The sequence below is a fragment of the Gopherus evgoodei genome, chromosome 9 (assembly GCF_007399415.2).
Source record: "Gopherus evgoodei ecotype Sinaloan lineage chromosome 9, rGopEvg1_v1.p, whole genome shotgun sequence".
Classification (NCBI taxonomy): domain Eukaryota; kingdom Metazoa; phylum Chordata; order Testudines; family Testudinidae; genus Gopherus; species Gopherus evgoodei.
The window spans coordinates 34,121,301-34,143,306 of NC_044330.1; the positions used below are offsets into that span (position 1 = coordinate 34,121,301).

At 41.9% G+C, this 22,006-nt stretch overlaps 1 protein-coding gene across 7 annotated transcripts in view; it reads left to right on the forward strand.

Annotated features, from left to right (window-relative positions):
• The window catches only part of TRIP12 (thyroid hormone receptor interactor 12), a 177,497-nt gene that overhangs the window by 26,112 nt on the left and 129,379 nt on the right, over window positions 1–22,006 (forward strand). For 6 of the 7 annotated variants that reach the window (XM_030575536.1, XM_030575537.1, XM_030575535.1 and 3 more), the window contains one exon: window positions 19,101–19,247. In XM_030575536.1, the coding sequence (XP_030431396.1) occupies window positions 19,150–19,247 (98 nt within the window). In that variant the 5' untranslated portion in view covers window positions 19,101–19,149. Of the gene's footprint in view, window positions 1–19,100; window positions 19,248–22,006 lie in introns of those variants that run through there. The other variant, XM_030575542.1, reaches the window with a different exon arrangement.

The following is a 22,006-nucleotide window of genomic DNA, read 5'->3' on the forward strand; positions in this document are numbered from 1 at the left end:
TTTCCTTTTACCTGTGGGCTTTTTTAACTCTTTACAGGTAAAGCAAGTAGAGAACAGCCACTAACAGGGATTTTATGGCTGGCTGGGTGTCCATAAAAGGGAGCTATCCTCCCCCTTCACTTATCACAGATGTAGTAGCCAATAATATAAAGGCTACGTATCCACTGTTCTTGAGGCTACAAAATAGGGAATGCAAATCACTTGTAATTATGAACAGTGGTGAACTGATCTTATAGCTCTGAAGAAGTCTGGAGTTGGGTTGCATTTGCTCTTTTAGCTTGATGGGTTGAAACTAGGATTTTATGGGATCTGGAAAAGACTCAGAGTTACTTTTAGTCTAATGGGCTCTCAGTGCTTTTTTGTGGGAAATATGGGGTTAGACAGATCTACTGAGGGGATTCTACTTGATAGACGTGCATGGAAGAAATTTCTAAACTCGTTTAAAGATCAGCGCTCTGCCAGACTCTTCAGTGTTCTTGATTAGTTAGCTCAGTGCCTTGCCAGATAGCGTAGCTTATCTGAACATCATTATTTGAAACACTCCATGTCCGGAGTCAGAGCAATAGGGCCATATGACTCAAGTGCAAGCCATGCACTTTTTTTCTTGAGCCTCTAATCCAGGGATGGGCAAACTTTTTTTGGCCCAAAGGCCACATCTGGTTGGAGAAATTGCATGCAAGACCATGATTGTAGGGCTAGGGCTGGGGCAGGGGGGAGTGTGGTGTGCAGGAAGGGGCTCAGGGCAAGGAGTTGGGGCAGAGGAGTATGTGAGGTTTACAAGGGGGCTCAGGGAAGGGGGTTGGGGTGCAGGTTGTAGCAGGGCCGGCCCAGCACTGCTTACCTTGAGCTGCTCCGTGGTGGCAGCAGTGCACACTGGACCTGGCCCTGCACCAGTCCTGGAAGCAGCCGGCACCATGTCCCTGCAGCCCCTGGGGGTGGGGCAAGCAGAGGGCTCTGTGCACTAACTTTGCCTGTGGGTACCTTCCCCAAAGCTCCCATTGGCTGCGGTTTCTTGTTCCTGGCCAATGGGAGCTGGGGTGGGGGCGATGCCTGCAAGCGACGGCATCTCACAGAGCCCTCTGCATGCCCCCTCTGCTCCCCCGGGGCCACAGGGACATGGTGCTGGCTGCTTCTGGGAGTGGTGCAGAGTGTGTGGCGCCACAGCGGTGGCAATCTCACAGGCCAGATCCAGCCCATCAGGGCTTTGGATCTGGTCCACGGGCCATAGTTTGTCCATCCCTACTCTAATCGATCTGAGTGGAATATGGAAGAAGCAAACAGCAATGTGAAAAGAATGCAAAATACTAAGCCATGATTGGCTTCCTTTGAGAGGAGTAACCCATTAGTTACAAACAATCAATAAACATACTGAATGAAAACTTCAAACCAGAAGGCAAGACTTGAAAAACTGTCACCTGTTAGCCAGAAAAGTAAACCTAATCTTTCTTCTGTTGGCTAGGCAGGACAGCACTAAAAATGAAGGGAAAAGAGGGGCAGCAGTGGAGCTACTAAACAGTTTCTTGATATGAAGCCAATACACTTTTTAGCCTCATCTCATAGTTGATGGAGGGTGGGGGAAGATGCAGGTTGCTGCTGTTTATAGCTCTTCTCCTTACTAAAGGGGAGAAAAAGACTAGTGTTCTCTTCTGTTTTCTCTCCCTCTCCCCCTTCTTTTCTGCTTTTCCTTTGAGTATGCATATGCTTTTTGCTTCCAGCTCCATTGTTGCTGGCTATGGGAAGGAATACCAGTGCCCTGGACAGAAGGTGCTGCTGATTGTAGAATACTTGATTTGCATCTCTTGAGAGCAGAGATGACTTTTTACCTCAAGCATGTTATAGCTTGCATGGAGAGGAAAAAATGGCCTAGAAACATCTACGCTAGGATTTCCACTGTTACTAACTCAGTTCAGTTGAACTGGTGGAAGCATTATTGTAACTCTGAAATTACCTAGTATAGTTTTTGTTTTAGAGCATAAATGTCTGCTTGTGTCTGTGCTCCTGCATCTAGCAGTTTCCTAGCAGGGAACAGCAAAGTTCAAACAGAAAATAATTCTGTCTTGCTCAGCTGCAAGTTGACCTGATTGGCAGAGGAATTTTCCTAGGTCACATGGTAGTATGAGAGAGTACAATTTTCCTTAAGCCAAGCTTGTTCTCTGCACTATTGGCTTACACTCTAAACTTAGTCTAGAAGCTATTATTTCTCTTTTTGTAAACACACAAAAAACAAAAACCACTTTCATACTACTGAGATGGCTTGAGTGCTTGTGAGCATTATCTGAAGCTTGACTGTTGCATTTTAATTTGCAGATGCTTTTTTCCACCTGTTCAGATATTATTTTGCAAGTTCCAAGTCTACTGAATATTCGTTGATTAAATATTTAGGTTACTGTGCTTTTTTGGTAGTTCTGTAATTTTATTCTGGACTTGGTATGTTTGTGTTTTGAAATAACCAGTAGAAATATTTCCAAGTATAAACTACTCTCATACAGATAACTAGTGTGGTGTAGGAGTATGTACGTGGGAATTTATTCTAGCACATGATCTAAAAGAGTTGAAAGACTTTGAAGAAACATCTGCTATAACTTCCAGTGTCAATATGTTCAATTTGCTGTTGATAACAGCATGAAAAGTTAGTACTAGCAAACAGGAAACTCCTCCCAGTCAATCCAGGTCAGAAGCTGTCCTGGTAAAACTCAACCCTTTCATATGGAAGATGTTATCCGAAACTACTTCTGAATCTTTGGGCTAATCAGTGCTAACAAAGGTGCTCTTAAAAAGCTAGTTGTATTAGCTTAAGGATGCTTAAATAACTTTTTCAAGGATTTGTTTCTTACAAATGCCTGCTCCTTTCTTATTGGAATCTCCATAAATTGGGGATAGATGTGGCAACTAGTTTTGTCTTGTAAACAAGTGTGTAATTTTAAACTATAAGGGTATGGCTACATTTGGAATTTCAAAGCGCTGCCCTGGCAGTGCTGCGGGAGCGCTGCCGCGGCAGCGCTTTGAAGTGTGAGTGTAGTCGGAGCAGCAGCGCTGGGAGAGAGCTCTCCCAGCGCTGCATGTAAACCACATCCCTTACAGGTGTAGCGTGCAGCGCTGGGAGCCGTGCTCCCAGCGCTGCTGCCCTGATTACACAGACGCTTTACAGCGCTGTATCTTGCAGCGCTCAGGGGGGTGTTTTTTCACACCCCAGTTGCAGCGCTGTAAAGTGTGAGTGTAGCCAAGGCCATAGTGAGTACATAATTTCAAATAAACTTATATTTCAGTATTATGTCTCGTGCTTAACCTACATTTGTATATGAGTGCATGATTTCTGCTCTCCCCCCCCCCTTTTTTAAGGTAGAGTGAAGACCTTTCTACTGTAGAGTGGTCCGAACAGCGGCATAAAACTGTGTGTGATCTCTCTGCTTTAGATCAGACTCTTGGTGATGGTGGGGAGGTTGTCCTTTTTGTCTCTTTCTTTCTGCTTCCAACTAGGGTTGTCAAGTGACTAAAAAAATTAATCGTGGTTAATCATGCTGTTAAACTGTAGAACACCATTTAAGTATTGTTGGATGTTTTCTATATTTTCAAATGTATTTATTTCAATTACAACACAATATGAAGTGTACAGTGCTCACTTATATTTTTTTATTACAAATACACCGGACCCTTGCTAGAACACGCGTCTGTGTAACACAAGTTTGGATATAATGCAGTTGTAGCTATGGATCCCAAATTTAAGTACTATACAGTAAAATTTTTTTTGAGTATAGACACGATAAATCGACTCTAGTACTCTACCAGAACGAGGAGCACAAGCGCAGTCAATGGGAGAGCGTCAGTTGTTCACATACTGTTGGTGAAGTTGTGTATCGTAGATTGATTCTGCGCGGTAGTGTAGACAAGCCCTAAGACGATTGCAGTAGGCCTAGAATGCTATACAAATGTAATGTAATAAAAATTTACAGGTGTTTGACATTTCTAAAGATAAAAATGTCAGGCAAAAGGAAGGCTTACTCCGTGCAGGAGAAATTGGATGCTATCTAATGACTTACAAATGGCAAAACCCAGGCAAAGATTAGCCGCGATATTGGCATTAACAAGTCCACCTTTCGTGGATGGCTAAAGAATGCTGACAAGCTCAAACTTACATTCATAACCTGGATGAAGAGCATGGCCTTCAAAGAAAATGAGCCCGTTTAGTGAATGATGCCGATCTTGGTTCTGCTCTATATACATGGTTTGTGCAAGAACAGCAGAAAGGCATTCTGTTCTCTGGTCTGCTTATAGGCATGCAAGTGGAAAAATTTGACGGGGAACTTAATGGCAAGTTCAGCATTCTTAAGGCAAGTTTGGTTGGCTATGACGACTTCAGAAAAGACACGGAATCTCTCAGATTGCAGTTTCGGGAGAAAAATGCTCTGCTGATGCCGACGCCATGCAGTCATACCCTGTGAAGCTGAGGGAAATTTTACAGGCAGAAGGTTACTTGGAGGAACAGGCTTACAATGCAGACGAAACAGGAATTTATTATAAAATGTTGGCCAATTAAAACCCTGGCTTGTCAGAACAGATGAACATAAAGGAGGGTATAAACAGGCAAAAGATTGCCGTACTTTATTATTTTGTGTGAATGCAACAGGCAAGCATAAATTAAAACCATTGTGCATTGGAAAGTCTCGCATGCCTCGGTGCTTTCATCATGTAATTGTGAATTGCCTACTGTTTTCATACAAGAACTCCAAAAATTCCTGGATTATCTTTGAACAGGGGTTCTTCACCGAATTTGTCTCTTCTGTGTGAAAGCATTTGTGGGCAAAATGCTTAGAAAAGGCTGCTCTTTTGCTAGACAACTGTACAGCACATCCTCCAGCTGAAAGACTCAGCACCTGTGATGGTAAAATACAGATTGAATACTTACCTAAAAACACGACTTCTGAAATCCAGCCACTTGATCAAGGTGGTGTTGCCATTTTTAAGCAGTACTGTCAATGAAACTTGGTATGACAAATGATAGAAAGCAAGTTGTCTGTCACAGATTTTTTCTGAAGTTGACTATAAAAGACTTTGATTCCTAGAATTTATATTATGCACTGAAACGATCAACAGCTGTTGGATGGTGGGACTGAAAGAAGAAAATGAAGAAAGCAGATCAATCTGGGGATCCCTTGAAGTAGAATTCCTTGTCAGAGGAGGAAGTTGGAAAACAGACGTGGAGTGGATGCAGGAGCTGTGCCAGCAACTGTCTGGGCTCGGTGTAACTGTTCTGCCACAAAATGTAGAGTCCTGGATAGGAGGCAATGATGAAGCAGAAAAATTTTGTCCCATTGCTGAAAGTCTAATAGATGACCAAATTCTTCAGGCAGTATGACCAAACAACATTCCAGAAGCTGAAGAATTGGCCTTCACTGTGGAAGAAGATGAAGTGGATGTCATTCCACCATCAGCTGCGACCGTAGCCGGCTTGGAGACTGCTTTGAGATGGTTTGAGACACAAGACATTGCACCTATTAAAAATTATGCAGCTATGTAGTCTTTTTTTTGCAGTTTGCTAAGCGGAAGCAGCACAGCAGCAAGAAGCAAAAGCAACTAATTTTTCTTTTCTGAGAAAAACTAGACTAGTTTATTGTAATGTTGCTTATTAGATTTAAAGTAGACTTTTTTTTTCTCGTTTGTTTCCTTCAAGTAGGAGTTTTTCTAAGGTTTTCTTTATGGATGTGACAGTTACTGTATACAGTAAATTCATTTTAATTGCAGTTCCCCCTATAACATGGTATTTGGCATGGATCCCAAATCCTGCTTTCTAGTGAGGGTCCAGTGTATTTGCACTGTAAAAAAACCAAAAATAGTATTTTTCAATACACCTAATACAAGTGCAGTAGTGCAATCTCCATATCATGAAAGTTGAACTTGCAGATGTAGAATTATGTACAAAAAACCTGTATTCAAAAATAAAAAAAATTAAAATGTAGACCCTGAAAGTCCAATTGGTCCTATTTCTTGTTCAGCCAGTCACTCAAACCAACAAATGAATTTACATTTGCAGAAGATACTGCTGTCTGCTGCTTGTTTACAATGTCACATGACAGTGAGAACAGGCATTTGCATGTCAGTGTTGTAGCCAGCGTAACAAGATATTTACATGCCAGATGTGCTAAAGATTCATATGTTCCTTGATGCTTCAACCACCATTCCAGAGGACATGTCCATGCTGATGGTGGATTCTGCTTGATAACTAACAATCCAAAATAGTGTGGATCAGTGCATGTTCATTTTCATCATGAGAGTCAGATGGCACCAGCAGAAAGTTGGTCTTTTTTGGTGTTTTGGGTTCTGTAGTTTCTGCATCCGAGAGTTGCTCTTTTAAGACTTCTGAAAGCATGCTCCACACCTCATCCCTCTCAGATTTTGGAAGGCATTCAGATTCTTAAATCTTGGGTCAAGTGCTATAGTGATCTTTAGAAATTGGTATCTTCTTTGCATTTTATTAAATTTGCAGTGAAAGTGTGTTAAAAATGTGCTGAGTCGTCATCCGAGATTGCTATAACATGAATTATATGGCAGAATATGGGTTAAACAGAGTAGGAGGCATGCAATTCTCCTCAAGGAATTATCACAAATTAACTCATTTTTTAAAATGAGCGTTATCAGCATGGAAGCATGCATTCTGGAACAGTGGCCAAAGTGTGAAGAAGCATATGAATTTTTAGCACATCTGGCTTGTAAATATCTTGTGATGCTGGCTACAACAGTACATGTAAATGCCTGTTCTCGCTTTCAGGTGACGTTGTAATTAAGAAGTGAGCAGCATTACCTCCTGTAAATGTAAACAAACTTGTTTCTCTTACCAATTGGCTGAACTACAAGTAGGACTGAGTGGACTTGTAGGCCTTCAAGTTTTATATATTGTTTGAGTGCAGTTATGTAACAAACTACATTTATAAATTACACTTCCATGATCAAGATTGCACTACAGTAATTGTATGAAGTGAATTGAAAAACATTTTTACAGTGAAAATATTTGTAATAAAGTGACACCATACACTTTGTATTCTGTTGTAATTGAAATCAATACATTTTCAAATGTAGAAAAACATGTAAAAATATTTATTTTAATTTCATTGGTGTTTAACAGTGCAATTAATTGCAATTCATTTGAGCTAATCACGTGAGTTAACTGCAATTAATTGACAACTCTACTTCCAATCCTTTCTTCTTTTTCTCCTCTCTTTTGAACAGCACTGAATCACTCTTCCTTCTTCTTCTGTGTTGCTTTTTACCATCCAACGAACTTTCTGTGAACCTTCCTCTCTGATTTCAGCTGCTGCTTTCTTCTCTCCTCAATCTCCCATATTTGTCCTCTGTCACCTTCCATGTTTGTTGACATTATGGCGTGTGGCTTCATGTTTTCCTCTCCTTCATCTTTTTTTAAATTTTGATCCTACCTGCTTCAACTCTTCCACTCATCCAATCAGGCATTCCTTTGACTTTATTTTCACCAAACACTTTTTTTTTCTTTCATTTTTCCTCCTTCTTCCCCCCACCCCCCAGCCCCTCCAAGACCATCATCTGCCTGGTCTTTACCATTGCCTGTCAGCCTCCCTCCCCACCCCCCCATGTCCTCCTATTTGGCCTTTCTGTGACATGCCATCCATCAGTATTGATGACTTGTCTGCTCTTACCCCTTTCCTCCCTATCTTCTCTTCCATTTCTTCCACGGATAATGTGGTTGTTTCTCTCCATTCTTCATCCTTTTTTGCTGTTTTCTGCCATTGCAAAGTCTACTCTGTCAACTTCTGGCCCAGGGTTACTCAATCCTTTTTGATAAATTTCTGCCAGAGATCTCTGCAACACCTTGTGACCATCAGGGGAAGGGATAGCTCAGTGGTTTGAGCATTGGCCTGCTAAATCCAGGGTTGTGAGTTCAGTCCTTGAGGGGGGGCCATTTAGATTCCCTGTCTGGGGATTAGTCCTGCTTTGAGCAGGGGGTTGGACTAGATCTCCTGAGGTCCCTTCCAACCCTGATAGTCTTTCTGTGACCAGGCTGACTTGCTCATGGAAGTCTGTTCTCTCTTCCTTAATTTCTGCCAACATAATTGAATCCCACATCTGCAATCCTAGTTTTCTCTTCACACCTTTGACTAATTCCTCAAACCACAGGATTTTTCATATTTCTTGCAAGAGAAAATGACATGTTTCCTTCTTCCTCAACTCTGTCCTTTCTTTCTGTTGTAAGTGCAGAAGTCTCCTCTGCACTCTTCTTTTAACCACTTCTGTCCTAGTGACCCTGGCCCATCTCCTGATCTTCCTCACACTCACTTTTGTCCTTTCCCAAACATTTCTCCTTAGCTTCTCACCTTCCTCTGGGTTTTCCTTCAGTATACACATGATCTAGTTGCTTCAATCTTTTTATTACAAAAAAAAATCACTCCTCCTTTTAATCTCTATACTCATTAACTGCACTGTTTGCATTGCTGTCTGCAGTTCCTCTTCTATCCAGCTTCCACCTCTTGCACTCCACTGAAACTGCGCTCTCTAAAATAACCTCTTACTAGTCAAAGCACAGTCAATTGCCTTCAGCCATTGACCATGCTTTTCTTAAAACTCTCTGTCCTCCCCTTGCTTCCAGTACTCTGGCCTCTCTAACTGCTCCTTCAGCATGTTGATAAGAAAATCCGCCATCTCCCCAGCTCTGTGGGAGGGTTCCATGGGGTTCTGTTTCTCTCCCTCTACACATGTGTGGATAATCCCATCCGCAGACAAATTCAGTATAGTCTCTATGCTGAGAACTTGCAAATATTCCTTTCTAATCCATACCTGTTTTCCTTCTGTCCAAACTAAACAGTTTTTTTTCCTCTTGTGAATGTCTAAGCAATCACTTATGCTCAACCTGGTTAACACAGAGCTCTTAATCTTCCCTTCTCTTCTTTCCCCCCCACCCCCATGCCCTCCTTTCTCAATCATGGTCATTGCCATATTGCCTGTTGCTCAGACCAGTAACCTGGGTATCATTTTTGACTAGGACCTCTCTGGGGTGTCCCCCTTGGACGTAAGCTGTATAACAGGATCTAGTCAAACCTTGCAGATTTTTTCCACATAACACCCTCTAAGATATGGCTTTCCCTGTGCATTCACACAGCTAAAACTCACCTGGGTTCTCATTTTGCTTACTGCAACATCCCTTTTTCTCTGGTCTTGTTAAAGGAGTTTTTTCCACTCATCTACTGAGAATGCTGCTTCATAAACCATTCTCCTAGCCTGTCATTTTGACCATGTCATTGATCTTTGCATCCCTACTTGCAACTGTTTGTGCTTCCTACTTTTGAAACTTTATGGTTTCCCTTTGCTTGATTGGGAGAAGGAGAGAAGTGTCTTTTGAAGTTGTTCCTTTTGTGGGTCTGGGATGGGAAAAGCCAATGGTGTCCTTAAGAAGGATGAGGCATTCTTTTCACTTTTTAGTAGGGGGTAATGGGTGAAAGGCGCTGTTTGTGTCAATATCAAAGTTGTGTGTAGGCAAGAAAATGTGTCCATCCACAAAAACTTCTTCTCATTCCAGAAGCAAATTACTTTAAGAAGTATCAGACTTTTACAAGTGAGAGTGAAAAGTTACTACTTGGTAGTTTTAGGTTTGCCTTGTTTTATACACTATTTTTCTCAAAAGAAGGAATCTGTCAATACAATTGATCTAACAGTTAACATTGAAGGTGTACTAGTATCCATGTAATGAGCAAATATAATGGGTAGATAAGGTTTTTAGAATATGTAATCTGTACATGCATTTTTCTTCAGATTTTGAGATACAAGTGCTGTGAAATTTCTTTCCTAAACTACTGCTCACTTTCATACTTCTAAATGTTTACTTGTAACATTTCTTGGTATTGTGTACAGGGGCAACTTCAACTGGTTGTTTGGCTTTTATTTGAAAAAAAAAAAAAATTCAGCCAACTCTGAAGATGGCTTTTCCCCCTATAATCACTTCTGCTTGCTTTAATGACTAAAGTAGTGGCCTTTTTGTTTTTGTTGTCATACTGTTTTCTCCTGTTGCTACAGAGCCAGCATAGCTAAGAAAGAGACCAGGTCTGTATTACAAACCTATAGCCGTTATAGCTACATCGCTCGGGGTGTGAAAAATCCACACCTCAGGTGACTGTTATACCAACCTAACCCCTGTGTAGACAGCACTATGTTGATGAGAGAGCTTCTCCCATCGGCATGGCTATATCACCTCATCATGAGTTGGATTAACCATGCTGGGGGGGAACTCTCCTGTCAGCATTAATAGTGTATTCACTAAAGTGTTACAGCTGTGCAGCTGTAGTACTGTACGTGAAGAAAAGCCCTCAATTGAGAGTATAGTCTTTTTTTTTCTAAGATGGACCAGAATAAACATTTTGTTAATGTGCAGTCAGTTACATATATGCAGACCTGTTGCACGTAATAGAACTGCGCAAGTGTCAGGCATAATTTAACCTGCAGACGTTATTTGTGGCTGTTTGTTTGGAAAGGAACTTAAGGTTTAATTTGTAACAGGATGTTTGTGGAGCATGCCACTCTTTTTTTTATTTTTCCTGTATGCTGACTACTTTACATGGATTGCATAGATATTGTTGAAGTTATACACTGCAATACCATTTTAAGGGTTATTCAGTTTAAAAAATGGTTCTAAAATTAATAACTTGTTTTGTTCTAGTTAGTAAGATTACAGTTGAGGTTTTAAAGATTTGTCCTTAAAGTAGGCCTTGATGTCTGAACACAGTTATTTCTAGTTGATCGCATCAGTTTAACAAAGTACTGCAAGCTAACGATAAAAATACAAGTCAAATTTGACTGACAGCAAAATTGGAAGTGAGGACTTGCCTTGAATGTCTATTTTAATAATTAAATGCTATTTCTAAACACGCGTTGCATCACATGAAACCTAAATCAACAGAATTCAAGTATTGAGATTGGGTGCTCAGTACTATGAGCACAGTGTATTGTGTAGTGATAGAATATCAGGATTGGAAGGGACCTCAGGAAGTCATCTAGTCCAACCCCCTGCTCAAAGCAGGACCAATCCCCAGACAGATTTTTGCCATAGATCCCTAAATGGGCCCCCTCCAGGACTGAACTCACAATCCTGGGTTTAGCAGGCCAATGCTTAACCACTGAGCTATCTGCATATTTTGCTACTGTCATTTAGTTGGTAGTTTACTGAAGTTTGTAATTCTTTCCCTGAACCAAAATGAAGTTCAAAAAAACAAAGTAAGCCTTAAACTGCAGAACTAATTTGGTATAGTGACATGTTACAGGGCTTTGATTATCCTGAGTTAGCATGGTTTTTTTGGTCTGTTTTTCCCATGGCATTTCAGGCTTATTCTGATTTTAAAGATGCTTGTGTAATAAATCTGTACAACTTCTGTTTTTAAAATGGCTTTTTCATGTTGTTGCTAATAAGGTATTGTCTGTTTCAGCTAGCTTCTCAGGATCAGTTTTGCCCAGTATAAACTAGACTGAGTGGCTGGGAGTTTGAACTTCTGCCATTGCATTGACTGACTGGACATGGGATCTCCTGTTTCTATGACTATAGAACTAATTAACAATTTAAAAAAATCCTTATGATCTTGGAGTTAGAAATACTTCTATAACAATTCCAGCTGCAACAGATCAACCACTATGTTAAGCACAGAAACTGGGAATGGAAAGTAATGTCACTTGATATGAAATCCCCCTCTTTCTATGCTAGGCTGTCCATATGTTGATGCTCCCTGAAATATTCCCCCCCAAATGCTTCACTGGCAAAGAGAAACAATTTGTCATGCTTCCTATTTAGGAAACTTACTGGCTTATTTCCACCTGCTGGAGAAAGGAAACCATTTTGTTGCTTAGTATGGCCTAAAGTGAAATTGTTTAAAGGGACTAATCTTTCTCCCTTCTCTAAACTTGTAAAGAAGTAACTTTGAAGGAGGTGGCCTTCTGGTAAGCAATAGTCTTACTACCTACTTGACATCACAATGAGGTGGCCTGATTGCTAATCATGCTCTTGAGTCAACTTTGTTAACTGTGATAATTGGAGAGCTCTGCTGGCAGCTTGCTAGTTTTCCAACTGATGCTAGCTCTGTTGGTCATACATGAGCGCTAAGTAGAAACTGCTTGTGTAGTCCAGCTGGGACTACCAGTGAGGCTTTAATCTGCTTGTGATTGTTGGGTTTGTCAGGCCCCCATGGACACCAGATCTTGTCCAGGAGCAGTGCTGGTGAAATGTTATGGTTCCGCTATCTGGCGTCTGCCATATCTGCATCCAGAACTTGGTATTTACTTACTGTAACCTACTAACCATTTTGCCTATTTTTAGACTTTTGGCATGTACACAAATATATAGGGTCTCCATGATCTTCTCTGGCCTTTCATAAACAGAACCTACCTGACAGTTCCCCAACAAAGTAGTACTGTTCTCCTTTTCACACTCCAGCTGCAGGTAACCTTTGACAGAAACTAAGGGGAAGGTCACTGGTGAGATGCATAAAGCCATCATTCAGGCACAGTCACTCTTTTGAGGCTCATCTTTGCACAGCAGATCTCATCTGAGACACATTTTTGCCAGATACTTTTAGTCCACCTGAAGCACGCTAAATTAGTAGTAGCAATGGTCCACTGGCTGCAAATACAGCTAATGCTTGGCATTTAGGCACAGATCAATGTGAGTTAGGCATCTAAATTCATCTGAGGATCTGGATCTTAGTGCTTTTACCGGGGCATGTCTGAACATTTCAGTGTAAGTACTAAAATCCATTCTATGGATGGGGAAACGGACAGATTGGACAAGTCAGCGTCATGCAGTGATTGAGTGATAGCTATAGCAGAGCTCAGGTCTCCAGACTCTGTCCCATGCTCTAACTGCTAGAACACACCTTTCTATATCTTGGCACCTTTATTGCCATCCTTCCTCTGGTGTCTGGCCTCTTGAAATGTGATCACCAGGCAATGGCTGTTCCAACTCCTGCACGGGGCAGGAAGGCAGTTTGGGTGCCAGACTTCAAAAGGTACGTGGTGGGATGTGCTTGAAACATTATGGATTGTCCTCTCAAGTTCAAATCTGTTAAGGACTTTGTACGTGAAAGCAAAATCACTATGGACCAGTACTTTGGCATTATTCATGGCTTAAGCAGCAATTGGATACTCCTTCTTCTGTATGAAGAAGGCAAGTCAGTGAAACCCTGACTAATACTTAGCTGCAAATAATGCGTACTTGAACACACACAGCCATAGCAGTTCACTTGATGCATGTGATGTCTCTAATTTCACATGTTAAACCAGTGCCCTGCTAATTAAAATGCAATTTTGACAGTTTGTTCATATCATAGTAGATACAAACAAGAAAGTTCAAGCTGTGCCTTGTAGACATCTAAATAAGGGAAGAGCACTTGCAGTACTCCCTGTGTGGGGCTTGTTCTTGAAAAGATAAAGGAATTCAGTGGATGAGAAGGGTTTCAGGTTTACTTGTGACTCTAACCACTTCTGAATAAGAGAACTACTGAAGTTGCATGATGGAACTCTAGGACAGTGTTTTTTCCAAGTTCAGGTCGTGACCCAGTGCTGAGTCATGGCATGTAAGACACTGGGTTGCCTTGCTCAGTACAGAAGTACCCTAGCAGCTCTGGTCAAAACTGCCAACTGGGATGTTAAAAGGCCTGTTGGCGGTGCTGCCTAGCTAAGGCAGGCTAGTATCTACCTGTTTCACCGCCGCACTGTGTCCCAGAAGTGGCCAGCAGTGAGTCCAGCTTCTAGGCGGGGGGCCACAGGGCTCTGTGCGCTGCCGTCACCCCAGGCACCAGCTCTGCACTCCCAATGGGAACTGCGGGGAAGGGGCAGTGTCTGCGGGCAAGAGCTGTGCAGAACCACTTGTGCGCACCTCTGCCTAGGAGCTGGACCTGCTGGCCCCTTCCAGGGTGCAGCACCATGTGCAGTGCCAGGAGAGGTGTCAAGCCTGCCTCTGCACCCCGGCTGTGCTGCTGACTGGGAGCCGCCAGAGGTAAATCCATGCCCCAATCCCTAGCCCCCCCAAATCTGGAACACCTTTCTGCATCTGAAACCCCTCATTCATGGCCCCACCCCAGAGCTCTGATCCCCTTCCACGCCTTAAACCCCTCATCCCCAGTTAAGTTGGGTCATGGCATCAACAATTTTCTTCAAAACTGGGTCCCCAGAAAGTTTGAAAACCACTCCTCTAAGAGAATCTGAATAGACTCCTGGGCTCCCAGGAGCAAGGATGTGGAGGACCCCTTCTTTTATAATAAATCTCGGCACTGGTTTTTGGTTTTTTGGTTGGGGGTGTGTGTGTGTTTGCTTTTAATCTCTCTCTCTCTCTCTCTCTCTCTCTCTCTCTCAAAAAAAAAAATATATATATATAAATACTATAATATGCTGGATAGCAAGTGGGACCAGTCACAAAACTGCACAAAATTCTGAGGCAAACTGGAAGTATTAATCTTAAAAACCATTTTTATATATATGTAAACTCCCAAAATAAAATATCAGCAAACATTTGAACTTCAGTGGTAGTAAATATCAGTTGCAAGGTGGGAGTCTCTCTCTTTTTGAACTGATTTGGTTTAGGGATCCATGTAGGGTGAGCAGCATGAGGGACAGAATGAGGTTAAACATTGTTTTAGAGTTGAGAGTAGGCAGAGGCTTGCAGGAAGAAGTAGCTACTATCCAGGCTTTCTAAGTAGAGTGGAGCTCCACTTCTCTGGGTCTGAATTGCTTTGCATGGCATCTGCCTTCTCCTGTTGCATATCTTCTAAGCTATTTGGAATGGAATTCTTCCTCTGTGACATCCAGCCTTTTCAATTTGAGAGCCAAAATATTGAAAATATTTTATATAGGAAATATTAAAAAAAATAAATAAATAAAAAAAATTGCTGTTTGTGGTAGGGTTGTAGCCATGTTGGTCCCAGATACATTCTACCTCACCCAGCTCTTGCATATCTTTTTCTTTATTGAATCAGTTTCTGTTGGTGAAAGACACAAGGCAAGAAGACTGTTTTAAGAAACTGTTACCTCCTGCAACAGATGCCAGAGTCCTGTTCCAATCACAGCATTGTTCCACTGCCTAGCAGAAATCTAGGTATATCTCCATGTAATAATTAATAATAAAAAAAATCTGGGCCCTTGCAAGTCAGCTTGTGGTGAAGGAAGAATTAGTGACCTGAGTCAGAATATATGCTGGAAAAATCCTGCCCTATTTTTACTTACACCCATATGTACGTGTCCATGTGCATGCATTCACATGTACACATCCTGGAATGACACAGCCAGACAACTTTCAGTGCAATTGCTTCTTGCAGGAACTTCAGCCCAACACCACTGTCTGATTCCAGAAAGCAACTCTGCTTCAGAAATTGGTACTAGCTCAGGGGCAGGAAGCAAACATTCCTGCTGATGCTGTTCCTTCTCTTAAAAGAGGGCTCTGCTAAAAAAAAAAAAACTTGGGCATAACTAAAATTACCAACAACAAATTTTAAGAATCAGTACCAGTATTAAACCTCAAGAAATAATAATAAAAAAAAAATCATGGTTTTTTTTTTTTCTTTTTGAAGGGAGCTGGAGACTAGAATGTGTGTGGGTAAGTGGGGGGAGGGTGGCATTTTAAATTTTGCAGTTCCCCCTGCACATATCCTGAGTGAGACAAATATTGTTGTCCACTCTCCCAAACTTATTGGGTTATGGTCATTTTCGCACCTGCTGAAGGAGCTTTTGTCTTTGTATCTGCCTATCCCCCTCTACGGTTCCTCACCTCCACTCCCAGGCAAGGTGGCACACTGTTCCCAGGCTGGGTATTGCATGGAGGAGGGAATGGGGGCAGAAGAACTGTTGTGTTCATGTTGCTTCCTTTTATGAGAATGGCTTTGGGTTGCTGTGGGGAGGGAGAACACTACAGCTCTGCCTACAGCATCTTTGATTGCTCCACTTCCTGGGTGGATTAACCGGAAAGGCAGTCATGAACAAGGCTAAATTCTCTGGGTTGGAGTGTTTCTTGTCATTGGAAAAACCGGTGCCAGTCTAGCTCCCACCAGAGTTATGTCTCCCGGGGGGGGGCGGGCGAGGGGAAGGAAACCACCAGAATTGGCAACACAGCAATACTTGCTCACATGCTGAGAAAAAAGTAACAGAACCACCAGCTAGTGCCTTCTATAACAGTATATTCCATTTCTCTGCGATTCCTGCAATCTAGATCTCTAGCAGCCTTGCCTCTTGGTGACTTTGGGGGAAACTTTTATGCATTCTCCGTAGGGAGAATTTTTACTCTGGATGTAAGTAGATAGTGTTAATGAAATGGCTGTGGACAAAATATACTTTTAGTGTACAGGCAGCCTGAAGGAATTCTGTCACTGTTTAGTCATGTAGCTGGAAATCTTATATAGTCTCTCCCCTGAACATCTCAGATTTGTGGGTGATTTGTGCCCCCCCCTCCCCCTTGCAGTGGAGGGGAATGCATCAGAGCCATGCTTCTGAAGGGAAACTTGCGCATTAGTTGAACACTATAGAGTTGACATACTATGACTTGGGAAATGCTCCAAACGAAAGATTAGTTGACTTCAGTCTGTGTAGTGCTGGTGCTTTTTGGGGAAACCATTGTGGTGGTTCTCTTGCAGATAATATCTAATATTATATGAGAGGCATGGGACTCCTACATTGTTCCCTAACACTAATCCCAGTCTGAGTTATACAGAGACACTGCGATTATGCTGCAGCTGCACTAGCAGACAAGGAGTGCCTAGCATCAGTCTTCCACTTGTTAGGATTGTGATCAGATTACAATGCAACACTGAAATCTGGATGTTGCAAAATCCATGTGAGCAGTTGTGGTATCCTAAGGAAGAAAGGGCAAAAGCCTGTGAAAGGCTCTGGGAACGTTGATATTATTTAGCAGGCACGAGAAAACTAACTGGTCAAGGTCGGATCCACGAGGACTAATGTTGAATGAGATGCATAACCCTACTTTTAATAATCTCTAGTACTGGTTTTGAATATCTGCTATTCAAAATACCTCTGACTTACATGAGAACACAAGCTTTTAAAATTACTTCAGTGGCTGCACTAAGTGCTGAGCTATGCTTCAGCACTCAACTCTCAATACCTGAGCTTAAAAATACCCCTTGAAACAGATATTAAAGTATGATAGTTTAACAGACATTGCTGTCCAAGTGGTGGTTTGAACTTCTGACACTTTGGACCTTATCCAGTTTTCCTGTCCTTTCTACTTTCATATAAGTAATGCTATATTCTTTGTTGCAGCTGTTTTTTTGCCTGCAAATCCCCTTTTGATTTTTAAAATTATAGATGGAGTCATAAGTAAAAACACGTTTACGGACCACAGTTCAGTTGCTATCAGCTTGCCTACATAAACAAAATAGCATAATTTGCCATAATATGAGGTACTCCTTTTTCTCTGTTCAGGAACTGAGCAAGCATGAATCTCAAAATATTTCTGTCCAAGGACGTTGGCAGGGCAGTATGGGGTCTTTCTCTTTGAGGTCACTGGCAAAGCCATATTTAGAAAGTCAGATACGTGAGAATGTTGTTGTAGGCTTCACAGGATTAAGTATAATGGTATCATGTACCTATTTTCCTTGAGTAAGTGTTTCTTGAGTTGATTATCTTAAGGTAACTTTCTCTAGCAATTGTAAATTCAGTGCTCTCAACAACTTTAGAAACAATCAGATTTCATCTGATCTTCGAACAAGAATTTCTGGCTAATGACTGGGTCTCATATGCTGAATTGTTATGTTTATCTAATTCACATCTGTATGCACAAGTTTAACATTTTTAAACTACTGTACTTGTAAAGCATCCCTTCTCCAAGGAATTGGCAGCAATACAACTGTGCCACCTCCCTCCAGAAGGAAGTGTACAATTCTCGGACACTTGTTTAGTTGTTTAAGTTGTTTAAGTTAATAATGTATGTAGGTACCAAGAATGTATTTCTCCTAAATATGTTTATAAATGCTGTGGGTTTTAAACAGTCCATGTCCTACCTCTTTCCATGAAAGCATCACCAAAAACTAAATGCTCTTTTCTAGAAAAAACGAATATAGAATATCATGCTGACTAAATGTAACTAATACATATTGACAGAGTGGATTTGATTTAAATCACTAGTTAGACTTGATTTAATCGTGGTTTTCTACATAAGTGCTTTCTTGTTGGTTGTGTTAACCTTAATACATATTATTCTTAACAACTGATGCTGTAGTAGGAGGAGAACATGACCAGACAAACATTTAAACTGTTTTATTTAACTGAAACAATATTATGGAGTCTGGATTTTTTTCTTCAACCACAGACATGCTTGTTTTGTAAAAATATATGTCCCTCACTTCTCACATTTATGTCATGACTTCTCCTTGTCCATAGCTCTACCGCCCCCAACAATTTTCTGTTCATTGAACTTTTTCAAACTTTGCACTTTTAGAGAGAGGTAAGGGATTGACTGTGTGTATACAAATTTGCAGAGGGACAATACAGTTGAGGTCTGTTATTTCTCACTAACACTCTCTATTTTAAAACACTTTTGCTGTTAACTCGCATGTTTCCTCTGGAGACACAAATCCACATTTTGAGAACTGCAAAATTAAGCATCTCTGATGGTATCTTGTAGACTGAGCACTGTGTCCCATTGGGTAGGTTAACCTAAGTAATCTATTCAGAAGACTGTGGAACCCCATAAGATTGGGTCCCTAATCCATGAACTATCGGAACACATTTATAAAACTTTTCTTAAATATTACGTGAATATATTGTCTTGTACTATAGAATTAGAATTTATAATCCCTATTCCATAAAGATACATTTTAGCTCAAAGATATCTTAATTAAAACTATCTTTAGATATATTTTTGAGGGGAAAAAAATCTGCTTTAAATGAAATCTGATTTTTGTTTTTAAAGAAAATCCTTGATTTTTATCCACCCAGCATACTGAGCAGTAATGAGGTTATCTTTAGAGTATCACTTGACTTGGAACCGACTTAAGCCTTCCATTCCATGAAGGCACTTTTCTTACTTAATGTAGTATCTTCAAGAATCCTTTTCTGTGTCTAAATGTATCGACTTCTTTTTTTTTTTTTTTTCCTCACAGTGAATGGTAGTGTCTAGAAAGGGTATGTCCCTTCAGGAGAGAGGTGCCAATGTCCAACCGGCCTAATAACAATCCAGGGGGGTCACTGCGACGTTCACAGAGGAACACTGCCGGGGCCCAACTACAAGACGACACATTAGGAGGAAGGTAAGATCGCTATTAGCTGCAAGTAAATTTGCCTTTTGTTCAGAGTTTCTCATATATATTAGTATGTAAATGCAGCATGACTTAATGCTATTAAATTCAGTCTTTCAAGATCTGGAATCCTAATAACTGGAATTGCTGTGACTTCATAAATGTTTTTCCTGAAATTACAGCTGCAGTGCTGTTGTAGGCTGAAGTGATCAGGTGAAATGTAAAATATGGAATCCTGATTATATGTAATCTTCCAGCTATCATGAAGCCTAGACATGAAATGTGAAAATACATAATTTGTTCTCCTGAGCCACGTAGCCTAAGAGTGATTGTGAACTCCAAAAAAACGGAATCCGTCCAGACTACCCAAAAAGATTTATTTACATCTCTATTACAGCAGGTAGACCGTGTGAACACCATTTCAGGTTAACATAGTCCTTTAAATGGGACAAGTGACTGATGTAATTCTTTCTCTTTTAGCAAGTGAAAACACCTGCTTGTGCAGTGTCAAAGCATTTTATTGTGTGATAAGGCCTGTTTGATCTCACATTAGATATTTGGCCACTTGAGTGGTTTTGAGAAACTAATTTTGTATTTAAGAGTCAACATACAAAGCTGACTAACCAGAGGATTGCTGCCTTGTGCTGTACACACAGGAAGAGTGGTTCTTAGTGCTCAAGGAGGCATTTGGTCATGTTTGGTCCACTAACACTAGTTTGGTCTATCCAATTATATAAACAGCAATATGGTCGACATCTCCTCCTTGTTTGGCTGTTCCTTTTTGACCAGGACAAGGAAATCCAGGTTCACTTTGTTCAAGATGCAACTTTAGCCATCAATAAGGCACTTTGGACCCCGAGGAACAAGACTCTGTCTTCAAGATAGAACTGGTCTTAAGTCCTAGTCAGCCATTGCCTTTGCCAGCACCAGACAACACCCAACACTGGTGCCTGCATTCATGGCACTGTCAGGCAAGGATTTGGGGCAACTGTAAACCACCTTATCAGTGACCACACTGGCAGCAAAGACCAGTATTGCCTCCTCACCAAGGCAGGGGAGATCCAAACACCAGGCTATATAGACTCCTCACACAGATTCCCCTCTTCCATTCTTAAGACATAAGGGGGAGCACTAAGCTGTCTCATTCAGCAAGGAGATGTGATGCTTTCTGAATCTGTGGCTCTTTTCTCAAAAGGTACAAGACATTTTCTACCCAACAATTCTGGCGACCTTGAATCACCAGCATCGACATTGGTACTAGTACTGACATCAGCATGGATAATAGAAACCTTAATGATACTGGCTGATTTTTCAATGTGCAAAGAGATTGCTATGTTTCTCGCACTGATGTCATAGCCCTGGTCTCTTGGTGCCACAGTCACCTTAAATTTGAGTGTCACCTCTGCGGGAAGCTTATTCGTCTCCTTCACCAGGGCACACTTTATCAGGGAAACTTTTCCTCTTTGATCACGCTAATCAATGAGAGAGCCTCTCTACAGACCAGGGACTTGCATTTTAGAGCCCTGTCTCATCCACTTGAGGCATGACAATGGCCTGGTCAGTCATACTGGAACCAGCCTTATCCCTATAATGCTCCACCTTGACCCTGTTGGATGTACTGTGGACCTACATCCAGGAGTTGCCCTGCATCCTATTGGTCAAAAAAATATAGGAATTTCTTCAAGTGCTCGCTCATGTCTATTCCATTCTGGGTGTGTGTGGGCCCACATGCACAGTTGTTATATATCGCTACAGCAAATATCTCCATGGGACCAGCTGTGGTGCCCTCTGGAGTGCTAAGCTCATGTGGCAATATATCAAGTGCCACCGGCCCTACACACTCTGTTCCTTCTTACTGCCTGTGACGGTTGGAGCATCTGGTCTTGCTTAGCACTCCTTCACTGTTTAGACAATTCTCCTTTGTGTTCAGTTGAGTGATTGATTAGTTAACTGTTTGGTATTTTTAATAGTAGTCTAGTAGTTAGAGTCCTGGCTGGGACTTTGTCCCGGAGCAGGGCGTGCCCTGCTCTCCAGACTTCAAGCCATGTCCTAGTGCAGCCAGCTGATGACAGTCAGTGACCCTCATGATAGCTGTTTAAAGTTATTGGGAGAGTTGCATAGAAAAAACTGCCAGATCTGCAGAAACATTTGTCCCTGGACTCGGAATGGGACATTTGATTGAGGGCCTGTCTCATGGAGGCTGATCTGTGCCTGGAATCAGAGCCCTTGCACTCTGACTCCGAGCCCAGTACTTCAGTATCGGCATGCAGAGCACTGCCAGTGGTGGAATCCACCCAGCACTGTTTCCCCCTTGTCGGTACCAAAGAAGCAGTCTAGGTCGACTTGTCCGCAGGCACCACGCAAGAAGGAAAGTTCAGGCAAAGGACCGGTTTGGCCTCATGCCTGCTATGCAGGCTCTCGGGGGTACCGCTATGGTCAGACCCCTTAGACCAGCCAGGGACCTGCCTCCGACTCCAGGGCACAGTAGGGGGTCCTCGCCTATTGCAGGGCCATCTGTGCCTGAAGTGGGCCCAGTGGCCAAAGAACAGTTAGGCTGGCTGACACTGCAGGGGCTTGGCTGTGTATGGCAGATCCCTCCAAGACACTGGTACTAACAATTACGTTGTTATGGAACCGCCCCCGAAGGCAGTGGAGTGTCCCCATCCCTGGACTGCAAACATCGTTTCCCTTTGCCATGGCCAAGGATCCTGATACCGCAGCCTCGGTCTCCGGCCAGGAGGCCCAGATCTACAATGCCATGATTCCCACCA